Source organism: Artibeus jamaicensis, unplaced genomic scaffold (assembly GCF_021234435.1).
Source record: "Artibeus jamaicensis isolate MK-2021 breed Jamaican fruit bat unplaced genomic scaffold, CSHL_Jam_final contig_685, whole genome shotgun sequence".
NCBI classification, from domain to species: Eukaryota; Metazoa; Chordata; class Mammalia; order Chiroptera; family Phyllostomidae; genus Artibeus; species Artibeus jamaicensis.
In genome coordinates, this window is record NW_026521924.1 from 28989568 (window position 1) to 29003876 (window position 14309).

Here is a 14309-nt window from a genome sequence, read left to right on the forward strand (position 1 = left end):
AGGTAAGAGGTCTGATTTTTTTTAATTCTCCATTAATTGTTCTAGCATTGTATGTTGAATAAGACTCTACTTTCTCATTAAATTGAAGTTTCACCTTTGTCATTTATTAACTTCTCAGATGTTCTTGAGTTTGTTTTGGCCAAATCATTATGATTTGTTGATCCATTTGCCCACTTTGGAACCATTTCATTCTGAAGCTTTGAACTATATTTTAGTATCTAAAGAGCAAATCCTCTCCTTGCTCTTCGCTTGTCCTTTATATTTTACAAAATTAGTTATTAAAATGACAAACAAACTCATGTGGCTCAGGCAGGCCCCATGGCAGGGCCCCGGCTTGGGAGAGGCCAGCAGGAACCCAGGGCCCTTCCGGCTGAGATGATCAGTCCCCGGTGCCCACCACCAGGCGGCGCTCCTCACAGTTTGTACTTAAGTGCCTCTCTTACTGGGCTCCCATGTGCAGTTTAGGGTTCAAAGGGAAAGACGTGTGAAACATACTGGCAAGGTAGGGCCAGGCCTTTGAACTTCACTCAGTGGGCACTGGGGAGCCACTGAAGAATTGTGAGCAAGAAGGAAGACAACCAGAATGTGCTTCTGGAGGGCAGGGAAAAGAGTGGGTTGCTTAGGGCTTTTCCAATAGGCCAGGCTGGGGCTAGAGAGACGGCCACAGGAACCCAAAGCGGGTTTTCTTGGTGTGAGTAGCAGGTAAGGACTTGGGTTCTGGAATCGGCCTGTCCGAATTCAAATCCTGACTTTTCCACTTGGTAGTTATCATCTTGGTCAAGCAATCGAGCCTCACCACCTCTCGGTTTTCTCATCTGTAAAATGGGCGTCACAACAGGGCCAGCCTACCGCACAGGGTGTGGTAGAGTTTCATCGGGGCCATCCGTGTGAAGTTGAGAACAGTGCCTGGCACGGTGGGCTCTCAGGACACATAAGCAATGAGGACCGACGAAGTCGAGGCCAAGGCACCGCAGGATCCTGGCGCCTCCAGAATTCAGCACGGGAACAGTGTGCACGTTAGAAGTGCCGGCAGGATCTCTTAAACCTCCCCAAACTAAAGCCACACCTTAGACCTATTAAATCAGTCTCTGAAGTGGGGTCTGGCCATCATAGTTTTCTAGAAGTTTCCCAGGAGTTTCCAGTATGCAGCTGAACTCAGGAATCGTTGCTAATCTAGAACCTTGTGTGCCTGAAGCCTGGGCCAGAGCTGACCTTGACAAGACACAGACAGGCCACCATTTTGCAGCAGGAGGTGAAGCCAGATGGCGTGGAGGTGGAAGGGTGTGTGACCCTGGGGCCCAGCGGGGGCTTGCCAGGGCTCCTGGAGGTCTTGAGGGCCGGGCGGTCACTAGCACCACCACCCCAGGCTGGAATGGAAGCTGCCGCCCCGCAGTCCTCACTCTTGGGCGACTCGGGAGCAGGAGGCCGGAGCAGCAGCTCTGAGCTGGGCTTGGGCGCCAGGGGGAGCTCGCGGGGACCGCCAGGGCTCCATCCCCGCAGCTGGTTCAAACTGGTTTGGGCAGGGTGCGGCCTAGGCAGATTGCATTCCGGGCCTCGGGCTTGCCGTCAGCTCCACGGTCTCCCCAGGATCTGGGGACCCAAAGCAGGGCGCTGGGGCATGGGCCAACAACGCTGAGGGACCAGGAGATTAAAAAAAAAAAAATCATTCCTCTGTTTAAAAATCATTCATTTCGCCTCCCATGGGGGTCCCTGGGCTAATGGCGGCAGTAAAAGGGAGGCCCGCAGGTGGGGGGCTTCCTCTTGACCTTGGTGTACGAGGGACTCAGCTGCAGAGCTTTAAAAACGCGAGTGCCCAGCTCCCCAAAGATGCTGGTGCAGACAGGAAGTTGGGGCAGGGCTCTGGGCATCTGTATTCTTAGCAAACTGTTTCTAAAGCATTTGGTGGGGGAGGGGGGGACTAGAAACAAAGTGACTGTTCTCCGGCCAACTTGGCGCAGGGAGTGAATCACTGAGATGCTTGGGAAGGGCCCGGATCCGTTCCCTAGATGCCCCTTCTCCAGGGGCAGGGGGCCTGGGCAGTCTGCGCCCTCAGCTCATATCCCAGGCTTTTTGTTTTAACTTTAATGAGTCGTTGGGGCATTTAACAAGTTTAAATAGTATAACCAGTATCAGCAGGAGAAATAAAACCTTGCGATTATAACTGAGCCCCCTCTCATACCATCTTCCCCACCCCCCACCCCCCAGCACCAGTACCCGCTTTCCTGGCTGAGGCACATCATTCTCGGGCACAGCTTTATCCTCTCACTCCATATGTCTGTTCCCATAAACAATATACAGTGTGCCTGCGCATGTTTTTCAAACTTTATGTTAATGGCAGCGCGCCCTACGGAGCCTTCTGTAACTCAGCGTAGTTTTTGAGATCCATCCATGGGGGAAGTTTGCCGAGCTCCAGGCTGATCTGAGGCCACCGCTGGGCTTTTCCGAGGGAGGGCCCCCGCCAGCCTGCGGGGCAGAGTCCGAGCGCCACTCCCGGCTGTGCGTGATGCTGCGTGGGAGGGCTCCGCATCAGGAAGGTCAGCACAGAAATGAGCGGCCAAGTGCAGGTTCAGTGAGTTCCTATCAAATCCCTTCCCCAAGCACCTGAGGCCCAAGGCTTTGCCAAGAATTTTCTGGAAAATGACTCTGGCCCGAAGGCCTGAATGTTCGGGCGGAGAAGTGGAGACATTAGCGGTGGGCCGCTGCGGAAGTGGAAATTGTGCAGTGAGGGGTTACCCAGAAGGCAGACCAAGCTTGTGCTGACGCCCCCTCCCTGGGGTCATGAGAGAAAATATAAATTCAGATTTAACTTGAGGGGGATAAGCGACGTCCAGTATATTTTTAAAAATTAGTTGCAACGCTAAGCCGAGCCCAATTTTTAAAAACGACTTTAATATTGTAAAAGAAAAGCCGTCGTAGGAAAAACGAGAAACCTAGACCCCCCCCCCCACTCCTTTACTTTATTCAGTATTCGTCATTAGCGTTGCTCTCGGGGGTGCACCCCACTCTGCAGCCTCTAAAGAGTTTGGACGAGCCTCCTATGGGAGGTCAAGGGGTCAAATTTGGTGCGCTTAAGAATTCTCTGCGGAGCTTATTTTGAAAGCTGCCCCAGCGAGGAAGAGGACCGCCACACCCGCATTCCCCAATTTCCAGGACTCCCCGCCTGGCGCCAACCGGAGGCTGAAGGGAGGAGGGCCTTGGGGGCGGGGACTTCGGTCTTTAAACGAAAGGATCCTTTAGGAGAGCGGCTCTCTATCCTGGATCACCCGCGGAGCTTTGAAACAACCCGTGCCCAAGCCCCACCCGCAGGGATTCTGGCTGTGGCGGTCTGGGAGGAGGCCTGGCCTCCTGACTTCTAAAAGCTCCCCAGGACCTTACAGAGTGTTTCGGGGGCTGGAAACCATCGCTCCGCTGGATTCCAATAAAAAGGGGCTGTTTACACCCATCAAAGTCAGATGTACAGGGTCTGGCAGACGGAAGGCCTGCTTGAGTGTGGTTGGTAGGGTAATAATACGGGTGTAATAATGTATAGTTTTAATTTGAACATTTCGCCTAAAATGTCAGAGGGCGTGCTTGAGTGTGATGTTATGTTACAGATTGCATTGCATGCTTATGATTTTGGAATTAAAAAGAGGCGTTATTTGTGCCAGACCCTGTATGTTGAAATCACCTGACGAACTTCAAAAATACCTACGCCCAGGTTTCCACCCGGGACTGTGCGTGGCCCGAATTTTTGGAAGTTTTATAAGAGCCCCAGGAGGTTGCAATCCGCGGGCGAGGTTGAGACTCTCTTGTTTACCAGGTAGTGCGAGGGCCGGGTGCAGTGAGCAACGCGCGCCACTGGGTGGCGCTGCCCACTCGGCCGGCGCTTCGGAAGGCGTGGGCCGCAACCTCCGCAGGCGCACCTGACCTGCCTCCGCCGGGCGGGCCGCGGGGGTGGGGCTCCGAGGTCGGGGTACACTGACAGGCTCCCCGACAGCCTTCACCAGCTGGACCCCACCGCGCTCCTGATGCTCCTTTTGGACCGCGACGGGCCGGAGCCCGTGCGCTCCGGGGCGCACGAGCTCGCGCTCTTCCTGACCCCCGAGCCTGGGGCCGAGGTAGAGGACAGGGTCCTGGAAGGGCGGGAGGCGTGTCTCGGGGTTGAAAGCTTCGGGGCCCGCGCGTCCCGGGGGAGAAGTGGATGGGTGTGGGCCCCCAGTACGCTGGTACCCCGACCCAAACCCTCAGCTTCCCGGTAGCATCCTCTCGCACCCCGCCGGAAGCGTGCCGGGCCGGGAGTAGGGGCGCGAGGGTCCCCTTTTTCGCGGAGCAGTGACTCCTTGGCTCTACCCAAATATGCGCGTCAGGTCGTGCCAACTCCCCTTCCAGCTGACACCGTCCCCGGGGTCCCAGACTGGGCTCCCATCCCCACCCAAGACCCACCAGCTTCGGCAGGAGCTGCTGCCCTTTGCCTGGCTGGGCCCTAGGGGAGGCCAGGCTCCTGTCCGGGGCACTGAGCCGCTGGGCTCGGAGCTGTTTGTCGGGCGCTGGCGAGGAGGCGGTGGGGCTGAGTCTGTGCGGGGACCCACCGGGCCTTGGTCCCGTCTGTTGCTAGGAGGGAAAATACCTCGTCTCTGCCTGTACTTACTATTTTAAACGCACAGAATAAAAAGGAGATCTAAAACTAGACCCTTCTTCCAGCGGAAGCCAATCTGTTGACAGTGCCGTGGAAGTTACCCAAGGCCACAAGGAGTTATTTAGGTAGAACTAGAAATTCATTCTCTTTTTAAATCTCAAAAGCAGTGCAGAAATATAGAAAATAAAGGATGAGTGCCCACTCCCCTTTGACTCCCGCCTGGACCTTAGGTCCCTGAGATAACCATCAGTAAGAGTTTGCAAACATTTTTTTTAATGTACAAATGTGGGCGTGCGTACTAATAATAGTAAATAATCATTTCTATAAAACTCCAGTTGATACTGTAATACCGCTCTACAATTTGCTTTTCTTTACTCAAACAGCATAAACAAATGGGGGGGTGACCGCTAATGATAAGGTTCGGAGAGCGTCTTTGCAGGGAGATGAAAATATCCTGGAATTAGCAGTAATGGTTACACAACTTTGTGAATGTACGGAAAACCACTGAATTGCACATTCTTAAAAGGGCGAATTTTATGGTATGTGAATGAGGTCTCAATCTTTTAGAATAGCATGTCCAATGGAAATCGAGTCTGAGCCACAAACGTGAACCATCCACATAATTTTAAGTGTTCTCTAAGAACCACACATAGTAAAGGAAAAAGAAACAGGTGCAATTACTTTTAATCCTGTAAATAATAGTATTGCGCATCCAGTATATATCATTTCAGCATGCCATTGATGTAAAAAACACGGAATGAGATTGTTACATTCTTTTCATTGCACTAAGTTTTCGAAATCAGGCTTTAATATAGAACTTACGACACATCTCAGTTGGGATTGGCCACACTGTAAGTGGTTCATAGTCATCTGCCGCTGGTGGCGTCCCCAGGAGCACGCAGGTCTGCATCGCTCTTTGGCTTCCTAGGATCCTGTGGTTAAATAATAGTCACTCCTATTCCACGGGCACACGGTACGTAGTGGTGCGCTGAACTCTGTTCGTGACCCATGCGCTGCTTGCTGGCAGGGGCCCCGTGGCTAGGAGGTGGTTATGTTGATCATGGAATAAGGGACGTCCTACTGGTGTACTGTGACTGATGACCCATGCCCCCAGGGATGGGCATTTAGGTTGTCTACAGATTTTTACTGGTTTAAGTAACCTGAGTGTCTTTTCTGTCCCTTTTCTCCCTTGCTCTCAGTAGCAAGAGGTCCCTGTGCCCAGTGGCTAAACCTGAGCTCCATTTAGTTTCTATTAGGGGCAGCCTTCCAGAGGAACTGTAAGTATTAACTTCATTTTCTCATGCAGGGCTCTCTTTAATGCCGACGCGGGCTGGCTCACGCTCATTTGTAAGGGCCGTAATGAAGAGCCCAGCTCCCTGTAGCTCCGTGCAGCAATAAACCCACTTCGAGAGCCTGCTGAAGTTTATTTACCCAAAGCAGCAGAAACTATCAGCGGCATCATCTGCAGGCTCTACTTAAAGCTGAATTCATTGGCAGGGCGCGGAGCTGAGGCTGTTTGCAGATGGGCAGATGAGTGGGGCGAGGGAGGTCTGGTTTGGGAACAGGCCTGGGCGCAGGTCCTCCCCGCCGCCTCCCCACGGGCCCTTCTCCTAGGATTGCTCTCGGCTTTTACGTGGAGCTGTGGGAGTCTCGGACCAGCCCGCTCCAGGCCTTGGGGTGTCCTGCGGTTCCTGGCGAAGTGGACTTGCTTCAGTGAACACCCCATACCCTCCTGTGTGGCAGGCACTGGGGATAGCACAGCAGTGAAACACACGAGGGCCCTGCTCTTGTGGGACAGTAGAAACCTCTACATGTGACAGTCCCCGCTCTTCCCTATTGTCTCCCCCATACCCGAAACTGGTGTCGGGCACCATTTGCCCTTATGCTTGAACTTTTGATTTTTTTTTCCATTCATTAAGAGGAAAAGGAACTATTTTACCAAACATATTTTACAAATGTCAGGACTAAAGTAGGAAGACATAAATTAGCCAAAGAGGCCCTTGAGCTTTAAGAAAAGTATAGAAGAGGCTGTTTCTTTGTGGAAGCACAGAATATTCTACTGAGTCCAACCTGCAAATGCCATGGAACCCCGCCTCTCCCCACGTGTGTCCTGTCCTTGTGACTTGCGGGTCCTCTCTGGGCATTCACGCTGTAGATGTTCAGATGAGAAGCCTGCGGGTAGAGCCAAACATGGTCAACTCCGTCTCAGGCTGTGGTTCTGTACTAATTTGTTCCTTGGTTTTAATGGCAGAGGTGCTTGTGCCGGGCACACTCTGGGCATCGGGGAGAGGCCAGTGAGCCAGGTGCGGCACCTGCTCTCAGATGGGCAGACTCAATGATGATCAGAGCAACTAAATGATAAATGCCATGAGGGAGACAGGCAAGGGCTGGGACGGAGATGCAGGGAGGACCAGAAGGAACTTCAGGGCAAAGGTCTGGCAACATGTGCGTGGTCCGCAGTGGGGAGAAATGAGGAGATGCCAAGTGGGGGGACCTCCGTGATCCAGGGGAAGAGCGGGCAGGGCCGAGCCAGGGGCTGTGAGCGTGGAGACTGGATCCCATTCTGGAGTCGAGGGTAGAGGCCCTGGTCAGGCGGGGCAGGGTGGTGAGGGACGGGAGCTCCGGAGCCGCATGGCCTGGGTGCAGACCCTCAGGAAACTCTTGCCACGTGGTCTGGCCCTCAGTAAGCAGTCTGGGAGCATGGGCTATTATTGTTCACATGTTCATCCTACAGATGTGTGTTGAGCAGGTGCAGACACGGTGCCCGGCGTGTGAGGGGCACTTTTGTCCTTAGGGCTCTCAGCCGGAGCGGGTGGGAGGGTGCAGGTGCCTGGCCCGTGCTGAGGGTTCTGTGCAGCGTTTGGCAGCGGGTGATGTCAGTCCTTCCCAGGTGCTCAGTGTCACACATTTTCACTCACCAGCACGCCCCCTGCAGGCCTGGACGTCCAGCCGTGACTTTCTGATTCACACATCCGGGGCCAGCCGCAGATTCCCGCGTTTGGTTCGAGGCTGCCGGACACGCTGTCCACATGGAGGCACTGGGTGTCTTAAGCTGCCCCAGGATCTGCCAGCGGCAGAACTTTGGCCTGAGGGTTTTTAAACAAGTAGATGGGAGTTGTTTTGCTTTTGAAATTAGTTTTGTTTTACAAAGCTGTATGCAGATGTATGGAAAAAATGTATGCAGATGTCACAAAATCCCAAGGCCTCAGCAGCCAGACGGTGATGAGTGAACCCTGCTGGCCGGGGTCCGCAGCCCCCTGGCCCTCTCTGCAGGGGCCACACTGTTCGGGTCTGGGTGCCCTTCCACGGGACACGACGGGCTTTTTCCCTCCTCACTTCCCCACCCCCTCCCCCCCACACTGCATGGTGCTTTCTCACTCAATATGTCATGGAGATCTTCCCAGATGAGCCCACGGAGAGCAGCCGATCATTTCGGCTGCTACACAGGATGTCGTGGCCTGTCCGAATTATGATTTTGGTAACCGTCCCTCTATTGACAGGCGTTTTAGGTGACGTGGAGTCCTCTGCTGTCACGAAGTCTGTTGCAGTGAGTATCTCTCCACATACATCATCTTGCATTTCCTCAAGTACGTCTGTAGGACGAACACCGAGTGGGGGCATGACTGGGTCCTGGGACACGTGCATTTTACATTTTGTCCACTATTGCTAAGTAACCTCCTTAAGAAGTCAGTCAGGGCAGGTATCTAGTAGAGCAGTCAGCCCTGTCTGGACTCTCAACCCTCAAGGTCAAGGGCTCTTCTGGGGCCAGGGAGGGAACTCTAGGTTGCCCTGCCTTGGGGGCCAGGGAGGAGGGAGTTCCATGTCCCCTGGTTCTAACCCAGGGCCCTGCAGAGAATCCCTTCGTTTTGGCCCTCCCCAGCCCCTGGGATCTTTCTGCCACCACGTCAGCCCTTCCATCCTGTGTGCAGAGAAGAGGCTGCTTTTCCTGCCGCCCGTCAGGCCGGTGCAAGGCGGGCTCTGAAAGAGCTTTACTTTTGCTCTCGGTGGAAGGGGCCACCACGCAGGCTTTGGGGGGAGTAGGGGTGACATTCCTAATTACGTGCCCCGGGTGTGGGCAGGTGCCTGGCCACTGGGCTTGGTTCATTTTCACCCCTGTCATGAGCTCCTGGCCCGGCCTGGTTGGGGGAAGCTGGGGTAGCCACAGAGCTTGGTGCCGAGCAAAAGCCAAAAACCCACCTGGAAATCCACGTGGCTGCAAATGGGAGCCCGTTGGGGCTGGCACAGTGATGAGATGTTAAGAATTCTAAATAGGTGCCAATTTCCAAAAACTGGGAGTTTCACAAAAAAATCCGTGTCTGGCCTCTCCAAAACCGTCACAGTCAAAGGTGTGGGATTCTAGTTGCATGGCCCTGTTCCTGGCTGGGCTGAGTGGACCTTGTGGTTTCTGGAGGGGGGGGGTCTCAAGTGTGTGTGTGTGTGTGTGTGTGTGTGTGTGTGTGTGTGTGTGTTTGCAGCATCCCTATCATATAATTCACATACCATACAGTCCACACACCTGAGGTGTACAATTCAGTGGCTTTTCGTGTATTCACAGAGTTGCACAACCATCAGCCACAATTGATTTTAGAACATTTTCTTTTCTTTTTTTAATATTTTATTTATTTATTTTTAAGAGAGGGGAAGGGAAGGAGAAAGAGTGGGAGAGAAACATCAATGTGTGGTTGCCTCTCATGGGTCCTCTACTGGGGACCTGGCCTGAAACCCAGGCATGTGCCCTGACTGGGAATTGAACCCGCAACCCTTTGCTTCACAGGCCCGTGCTCAATCCACTGAGCTGCACCAGCCAGGGCTAGAATGTTTTCATTACCCCCGGAAGAAACCCTCTTTCCCCTTGTTCTCCCTCCCCCCACCCCAAGTAATCCACTTTCTGCCTCTGCAGATTCACCTTTTCTGGAAATTTCTTAGATGTTTGTTTTTTAAGGACACTAGTAGACCAGAGGTTTGAAGGCCCCAGTTAGCCTGTAGATGGGTTGGTTTGGCCGTCAGTGTTTTCAAATATTTTAGGTTAGTTTTGAACATTTCTGAGTCAGGAGAGTTTGTATGAATGTCTGGGCCACCGTTTGTCTTGGACAAAACAGGTGTGGCACCTTCCCACCAGGAGCCAAGGAGCAGCCGCCCCCTTTAGATTGGGCAACGGGTCTTCGTTTGCCACCGTCCCCACCCCTCCCTGGTGTCTCCCTGCCCCCGGCTGTCATCTGCCACTTGTCCCACTTGTGTTGTGGTGTTTCTTAGAGAAAAGTAAAACGTCCCTGTAAAAAAGCAGGAAACTGAAGTCAAGCAATGTGCCGAAAGCGATTCTTGAGCACAGCCCGCTCCCCTTGCATTCCTTCCTGCCTGGTTTCCGGGGCCCTCTGAGTTGGGGCACCCTTGTCACCTCCAGGTACCAGTCACCTCTTCTGTGGGAAGAGCATCGGTGCTGAGAGTGACCCAGAGAAAGTTCTGCGCTGACGTTTTTCAGCTTCCAGACGAGAGTCTGAGGGTTGTGTTCCTGCCGTTTCCAAATGGGGAAACTGAGGCACGGAGAGGGTCAGAGATGTCATTAAGACCACACAGCAGTCTCAGCTGCTGTCCTCAGGCAGGGGCCCCGCCAGCGGAATGAGCTTCTCCTTCCCCCTCCCCTTGCTCATTTTTCCTCCCCCCCCCCTTTCTTTCTTGTGATGCCCGTTCATGGAGCCCTGTCTGGGTGACCAAGTGTCAGGTACCACGCTACCTGAAACCTTAGTGGCTGAGAGCGACTACCACTTTATGGCACATGATTGTGCAGGCTGGCGGGGTCGCCCTGAGCAGTTCTGCCCCCGCAGTGTTGGCCGAGCCTGCTCACGGGGCCGCATCCAGCTGGCGGCTCGGCCACACACCCGGAGGGCCAGCAGGGCTTCACTTACAGGTGGCCAGCGGGGTGGTATCAGCGGGGACATCCCAGTTCCCACCCTGCCGTGTGGCCTCCCCAGTGGAGTGCCTGGGCTTCCTCACAGGGCCGTTGTCTTCCAAGAGGGTGACTCAGATGCTGCGAAGTCCCTTGAGGCCTGGATCCAGAGGTCACAGAGCATCGCTTCTTCCACATGCCACCAGTCGAAGCAAGCCACAGGCCAGGCCGTCTTCCAGGCTGGGCGGGAATGGATCCCACTTCTTCATGGGCAAAATCACACTGCACAAAGGCGCGTAGGGAAGGGGGCAGATGGAGGGCCAGCTTTAGAAACAGAAGCACCTACTATGTGCCAGGCATTGATCTAAGCTCCGGGCATACAAAGGGGAATAAAAGAGACCAGTACCACCACCCACCAGAACCTTTTACTCCAGTGAGGGGAAATGACAAGAAACAAGTGAAATACACAGGACGGTGGTAAAACTAATGAGGAATCAGTTGGGGCAAGGCAGGAAGTGGTGGGGGGCAGCAAGGTCAGAAGAGGCCTCGCTGAGGGGGGACGTTTGAGCCAAGGAAGCGCGGAACGAGCTTTGCCGGTAAAGGGGACAGCAGGGCAGAGGCCCTGGGGTAGAACGTGGCCGGTGTGGTGGGTGAGGAGCGAGAAGCAGGAGATGGGGTTGGAGAGGGGGCAGAGGGTTCAGGTGATACAGGGAAAGGGGGGTGCTTTACTTGGCATGACTAAGTGAGGTGGACAGGAGAGAATTTTTAAAAGTTATAATTCATATGACATAAAATTGACCATTTTAAAGTATATAATTCAGTGTTTTTTAGTATTTTCACTATATGGTACAAACACTGCTGTGACCTAATTCCAGAACATTTCCGTCACCCGAAAAAGAAACCCATCCCTGTACCCCTGTCCTATCGTTTCCCTGGAGGAGGCCACCACTGCTGTCCTTACCTTCTCTGTGGGTCTGCCTCTGCTGGACACTCACATGGAAGGGGGCACGCAACACGTGACTTCTGGGTCTGGCTTCTCCCCCTCAGCGTGTCTCCAGGGGTCACCCCCGATGTGGCGTGTGTCGGAACATCACTCCTCTCTGTGGCTGAAGAGTGTCCCACTGTGCATGCAGACGGACCACATTTTGTGTGTCCATTCCAACAGGGACGGGAGTAACTTCTGTTTCTTGGCCACGGTGACCTGCGTACCAGTCTTTGTAACGATGTATGTTTTGGGTGTGCGTGGATATCCTTCCGTATGTCTTGCTGGGTCGCAGGCCACTCTGTGTAACCGCTGGAAGAGCTGCCAGGCCAGTTTCCAAAGCCGCTGCACGATTTCACGTCCCCACCAGCCGTGGATGAGGGTTTCAGTGTCCCCTTGTCCCCAGCACTTGTCACTTTCCATTTTTGTCAGTGTGGCCGTGCTGGTGGCCGCAAAGCACTACAGTGGAAGATTTGGAGCCTCAGAGGGCGTCGGTGTGGACAGGATCTCTCGGGGGAGTGGATTGAAAGGGAGCAATAGAGCAAGTGGGGGGCCGGGGAGCAGGCTTCAGAGAGAAGGGCGGTACCAGGTGCCAGGACAGTGGTGAGGGAGTGGGGAGAGGTGGACGGATTTGGGGTGCAGAACTGAGAGGATTTATATATGGATTGGATGGGCTGAGGGCTGAGAAGGAAAGGTGAGTCGCAGACGCCCCCAGGTGTCTGGCTGGACCATGGCGTGGCCATTTGTTGAGTGGGAGAAGGCAGCGCGTTGAGGGTCTTTCTGCTCTCTCCTGCCAGTCACTTGGTGGGCAGGGCCAAGCCCCCACTTTTTTCTTTCTTTTTTTACCAGCTGGGAAGTTTTGATGGGCACTTTGGTAGAGAGGAGGGATGTGGAAGAAGACAGCAAATGCTGCAATTCACGTGTGTTTAAAAAAATGTCCCTGGCCGTGCCCTGAATGTTCCTGGAAGCGAGCCCTTTGCGTCCTTCCCCTCAGAGCGGGACAGTCCGTGCCCGGGGACTTTCAAAGGACAGCGGGGGCATTTGTGTCGATTACAGGCTGGTTGAAAGGGTGTGTGGGCTGCGGCCTGCAGGGTTCTGGTGTCTGAGGCGACCGAGGGGATTATCTGGAGAGAAAATTGTCCTGTGAACGATTTGTGGGCACGGTGGGGTGACCAATCCTGGGCTCCTTCCTGTGGTCTGGGAACGTCTTGGGGCTCGTTCCCCCCTTGGAACCCACCCGGGGGGCACGTGCCTCTGGGCTCCCTCCCGCCCCAGGCGTGGCCCTAAGACTATAGCCAACAGGGAGCAACAGAGGGGCACACTTTCCCTGCCCCGAGAGGGCCTCGGTGGTTACAGACTTCAGCTCTGCAGTCCGAGTGCTCAGGGTCAAATCTGGCTTCCGTATTGACAGGCTGTGTGACCTTGAGCTTTCTGGTCCTTGGTTTCCCGGGCTGTAAAAGGGGGCGATTCCAGCACCTGCTGTATGGAGTTCTCCTGCGGCTCCAGTGAGGCCATCCGTATGGCGCCTCGCCCTTGTTTTCCTGAGAGACCGACAGAAAGCACCAGCTGCGTGGCAGCAGTCCCGTTAAAGGATTTAGGCGCCTTTCTTCTTTCAGGTTGACCTCCCAAGAGCCCCGCCTGGTGGCAGTTCCTGTCCCTGGGGAGCCACCAAAATGCAGCCCTTATGCCCTTGGGGTCGGGTCCCATGTCTGGCAAGAGAGGAGACAGGATTTGAACCCACGGCCGACTAACTTCCTTTCTGCACGTGCCAGGACAGGTGGCCGTGTGCTTGCTTTGAGCAAAGAGCTTCGGCCGCTGGTCCAGCTGGGGCGGGTCCACACCGTGCTCCGCAGGGGTCTCCCGCCCCGCCCCTACCTCCTCCCATCTCCCTGGTCTCCCTTCCCATCAGAAGGAACAGCCAAACCCTCTCCCATCTGCTTTCTCCCTCAGTGCCTTAAAGCTTTATTTTTTAACCACAATTTGGGGGGAGAACTTCCTGTGTGTTTCCCCCCTCCACCGAGGTTGCCTCCCCGTGTCGAGCCTCCCCCGTTCAGGCGCAGAAATAGTCCCAGCTGTGAGATGAAGGTTCCAGAGCTTAAAATTGCAACTGGGGGCTATTTATACTGCAGCCGGAAAGATGCCTCTTTGCGCAGCCGTTTCACTTTGTTGTGGTGACAGCCCGCGCCGCCGGCTCTGGCACTGTGCAGACATTTCTCCGGGACAAGTGGGCGGGGAGAGAGCCTTCAGGTGTGGGGGGCGGGGCCAGGCCTGCTCAGAAATGTCTGGTGTCACCTCTGTGGAGCAGAACGATATGACCTGAGAAGCCAGAGAAAGAGGTTCATGGTCTAGGTGAAGGCTCTTTCTAGATGCTTGGTCATTAGAACAACAAACAGAGAATAAAAATCCCAGCTATTTTATAAGTCATGGAAGTTGTCCATACTGAGGGAGAAAAGGTTCAAACCAGTTTTTACCGAGGTGATGAAAACGGGGGTTACAAACGAGCAGGCCCTTTCCCACTCATGTTTGGGTTGGCACACGGAGCGTTAAAAGAATTATTTATTTTGAATTTGTGCCATCGTTCAAAAATTGGGACATGTACCATAAGATGAGAATTTCTGGTCTCTTAGAAAATGGGAAGCTCTGGCACCTCCGGGGCCTATTTCCTGATGGCGGCTGGTGGCCGGCTGCTTGGGCACCTGGGAGTCACCATGGGACCCAGAGGCTGTGCCTTGCTCTCACATTCTGATGACAGCTTGAGATTGGGACCCTCCAAAAAACATAGAAAGCCTTCAAGTCTCCCTGTCAGACCCTGCAGCCCCCACTCTCCA

General features: G+C 54.2%; 1 protein-coding gene across 2 annotated transcripts in view; it reads left to right on the top strand.

Annotated features, from left to right (window-relative positions):
- The first annotated feature begins 3887 nt into the window (after positions 1-3887).
- Positions 3888-14309, top strand: part of BCAS4 (breast carcinoma amplified sequence 4) — a 52349-nt gene continuing 41927 nt past the window's right edge. For both annotated transcript variants that reach the window (XM_037167356.2, XM_037167362.2), the window contains exon 1: positions 3888-4097. In XM_037167356.2, coding sequence (XP_037023251.2) covers positions 4008-4097 — 90 coding nt within the window. In that variant the 5' untranslated portion in view covers positions 3888-4007. The remainder of the gene's footprint in view (positions 4098-14309) is intronic.